The sequence below is a fragment of the Octodon degus genome, unplaced genomic scaffold (assembly GCF_000260255.1).
Source record: "Octodon degus isolate 3935 unplaced genomic scaffold, OctDeg1.0 scaffold00290, whole genome shotgun sequence".
NCBI classification, from domain to species: Eukaryota; Metazoa; Chordata; class Mammalia; order Rodentia; family Octodontidae; genus Octodon; species Octodon degus.
In genome coordinates, this window is record NW_004524866.1 from 2,073,455 (window position 1) to 2,077,508 (window position 4,054).

The 4,054-nt window shown below is 38.8% G+C and overlaps 1 protein-coding gene across 1 annotated transcript in view; it reads right to left on the bottom strand.

The window, feature by feature from the left end:
- Nucleotides 1-1,850: 1,850 nt before the first annotated feature.
- LOC101572251 (vomeronasal type-2 receptor 116-like) overlaps nucleotides 1,851-4,054 on the bottom strand; it is a 15,221-nt gene continuing 13,017 nt past the window's right edge. Inside the window, exon 6 of the mRNA XM_023707445.1 lies at nucleotides 1,851-2,761. Coding sequence (XP_023563213.1) covers nucleotides 1,851-2,761 — 911 coding nt within the window. The remainder of the gene's footprint in view (nucleotides 2,762-4,054) is intronic.

The following is a 4,054-nucleotide window of genomic DNA, read 5'->3' on the forward strand; positions in this document are numbered from 1 at the left end:
CTGCATTTTGGAATTTTTGAAAATCTCATTATTCAGCCATAGTCCCACACTGTGACCAGAGTCCACCTAAGTTCTTAATAGATTTGACCAGCACCAGCAGAATCTCTACACAGGTGGCTAAGGAAGGTCAGAACTTACCAGAGCTCTTCCAGCTTCCCAGAATCTGCCAAAGTTCTTAAATGATCTCTAGCAGCTTTTAGAATATTGTTTTTGTGCTGAATTTCAGAATCTTGATTATTGTATACCAGGGTGTAGTTTTGATTGGGTTTTTTTATTGGGTTGATATTATTTGGAGCTCGATAGTCCTTGATTATCTGAAATTCAGATTGTTTCCCCAATAGGGAAGTTTTCTTCTATTACACATGCCCATAGTCTTTATGTACTTTGAGATAGCTCCTTCTTTCTAATTGATTCCTGTCAGTCTTATGTTGTTCATCTTGGCAAACTCTTGCAGCTGTTGAATTATTATTTCCTTGATCTTTGTCATTTGTATCAGTTTTTCCTTTTAGATCACTTACAGCAATGTTGTCTTCAGGAATGAAAGCCTATCTTCACTTTCATTCAAATAGTTTTTTTAAACTTTAATGAAATTTTTTTAATTTTCTGTATATCTCTTTGAGTCTGTTTTATGCATTCGGTTTCTTCCATATATTGATCATTCCTTGTTTTGATTATTTTTCTATTCATCCCTATTTTTATCAGTGCTTCCTTTAGTAATGCTTAGCAATTCTTTCATTTTATTTATCATTTCATTTTACCTGGGAGATTAATTCTCTTCTGATTTCTTCTATACTCTTCTGTGGTTGTTTCCTTCAGTTGCTATTATTCTAGAGATTTCTGGTATATGACTGCAATTTGTTCTATGCTGATATGTTCGTTCTCTGTGGGCTTAGTTACTGAAGATGCATTTTGGTCCTTCTCTTTTCGTTTTATTTTGTTGAGAGAACCCTTTATGTTGACTTCTGTGATACATTTTGTGAAAGCTGGATAGTACGTAGGAGCATCACTGCAATGAGAATCTCTTTGTAAAGCGTCTATCCTTTAGGTATTTCTCCAGTGTCAGAGATTCTCTCTCTGTGTGTGTCCCAAGAAATTACCTTCTTTATTGATTGAGAGTCAGATGTTGATTAAAGTTTCTCATTATCCTCTTTCTTTCAGTATATAGCTCTTGTGAGGTTATTATCCAATGGCATCCCAATATTATTACCCAAAGGAAGAACATGTGCTTAAGGCAGATATGGTATGCTATTTACCGTGGTACAATTAGCAACACTAATAGCAGCTATTGAAGTTAATACATTGATAATCTTTTGTAACTAATGGCTTTGTAGATTAGCCCATAGGGGTAAACGTTATTGCTACAAAACAAAGCAGATTGTAAATCAGAACATTGTATTTAAGTTAGTTTCCCTGATATCTGTCTGTGCACTTCCCCTTCATATATGTGGAATCTTCCAGGCAGACTTGTTCACTCAAGTAACCCCCTGCCACATCCAAGCCAAGTTCCTCACTGAGGGCCTCAGCCTGGACCACTGTGGGCCTAGCAGTAGGCCTCATTTCAACAGATATGGTTCTATCAAGCTAAAACTTTATCACCCAACCCCGGCTTGTGAAGGGCTGCTGTGCTCTGCTCTTTCCAGCTGCATCCAGCAACTGAGGACCAGCTGAAGACCTCCATCTTCAGAGAATTCAAATCACAACATTTGATAAGTTTTAATTGACAACAATTGAAAGTCACCTCTTGACATGATCAGCTCTCACAAAATTCAGGACCTTATTGATTTCTGTCAGTCATGGGAATTCAGATGCAGTTATGGGCCAGGCAGAAAATGTAGGTGTGGCTGGGAACGTTAGTATCCAGGACCAGTTTTATAACTGATCTCAGTCACAGAATTTCTCTCTGGTCTTAACAAAATAATGTAGCACTTGGGGACAAAGATGCAGCCCAGCAGTCCTGCACTGGAAGCCAAGATGGCAAAAACCTCCATGGCCACCATGGCCTTCCCCTTGCTGCTGTGGTACACGGGCAGGAAGGTGACCCACACGCTGCAGAAAAGCAGCATGCTGAAGGTCAGGAACTTGGCTTCATTGAAGGTGTCAGGCAGTTTCCTGGCCAGGAAAGCCACAGTGAAGCTCACCAGGGCCAGGGAGCCCAGGTATCCCAGGACACAGTAGAAGGCAGTGAGGGAGCCCTTGTTGCACACGATGATGATATAGCCATGATCAGAGTGAGCATCTGTGTCAATGTAGGGTGGATTTGTTCCCATCCAGACTCCACATAGAGTGAGTTGGATCAGGGAGCAGATGGGTATGATGAAGTTTGGTGCCCCTGACACCAGCAACTTTCTCATCCTTCTGCTTGGAGCAGTGACCTTAAAGGCCAGCACCACAGTAATAGTTTTGGCCAAGACAGTGGAAATAGCCACAGTGAACACAACCCCAAACGTGGTGTGTTGCAGGATGCAGGAGGCTGTGTTGGGATGGCCAATGAAGAGCAAGGAGCAGAGGAAACAGCAGGTGAGGGAGATGAGCAGGGTATAGCTGAGAGCCCTGTTGTTGGCCTTGACGATGGGAGTGTCTCTGTGCTTCACAAAGAGCCCAAGAACAGCAGCTGTGAGAACAGAGAGACTCAGGGCAGTGCCAGCCAGAGCTTTGCCCAAAGGACCATCATAGGCCAGAAAATTCACAGCCTTTTGGAGGCAAGCATTTCTCTGAGTACTGGCGTACTGATGATGTGGACACTTCACACACTGCTCCATATCTGGCAGAAATTAAATTTGTGATTTGCCTCAATTTATTATTTGTATATTATTTATTTTTTACAGACCCATCCCTTGCACCTCTTTGGATTTGAAGTAAGTTTTGCTCTTAAAGATTTTTCTTTTCTTTCCCTTTCTTTTTCAATATATGGAATTGAACTCAGAAACTTTGCAGTACGATATGTTCTCAACCCTTTAAAATTTTGTTCTTTTGAGTAAGGATTTCCTGAAGTCATGTTACCTGGGCTGTGTTCTGCCTTATAATCTTTTCTGCTCAGCCTCCCTCCACCCTGGATTCCAGGTATGCATCACCCTTCCTCACTCTTCCAGTTCTCTCTAAACACAGAGTCAAAGATTGGTGTTTATATAGAGATTAACTCTTAAATACTACTTGTTATTGATTCTTTTTTAAAATCTGACATATCTATAAAATCATTCTGTCTTTACAAAGTAATAAAGGATCTACTTTAGTGAAGTGAAACAACTTCTTACTTCATTTACTTGATCCAAAAAAATTTATGATTCTCCAGATAATGAACAACAAACAGAATTTGCTAATTCCTAGGAAAATACTTGCACAGAATCTTATTGAATATCAAGTAAATCTATTTTTCGGACTCTCCACCTATCAATGTGCTTTATGCAACAATCTACTTAGTTTTTATTGTCAAGGCGATATTTTAAAAGTGTAATTCTGTTGCCTCTGAAAACCACTGCAAGATATATCACTACATACTTAATGATTTTTAAATGTGGTAAAAAGGAATTTTTCAAGTTTTATCTAGGAGTTCCCTATGGCCCCATTGCGAAAATGCTTTGTTTCTTTTTTTGTAACAGTCTTATATTATATAACCAGAAAATTCAGTATCATTTTATTCATTTACTTGGATTTTATGCTTAAATTCTTATATTCTTAGAAAATCCTATCATTCATGTTTCTCCCTCTCTAATATTTTTTGTGGGTGTTTATTTTTTCTTTGCATTGGCCATGATGTAGAGTGTCATGTCTGCCAGCAGTGTGATGCAGATATTTCTTAATCTCATTCTTGCCTTCAAACGTTGTGCAATGTGCTATAGGATATCATAAATACCATACTTAGTGGGCAGTTAGAAGGTATTCTCTGCCTTCTCATGTGATAAAAATATCTCATAGTTTCTTTGTAAATCACAGAGTTGTTCAAAGTCAATTTGTTGTCTTCATTTATTAGCCTTGATTTTTCTTTCCCAGGATCTTCTCGATTTAATTAAAGTTTGTAAATTGAGTTTGCTCATGGTATACTGACCTTGGAATATAT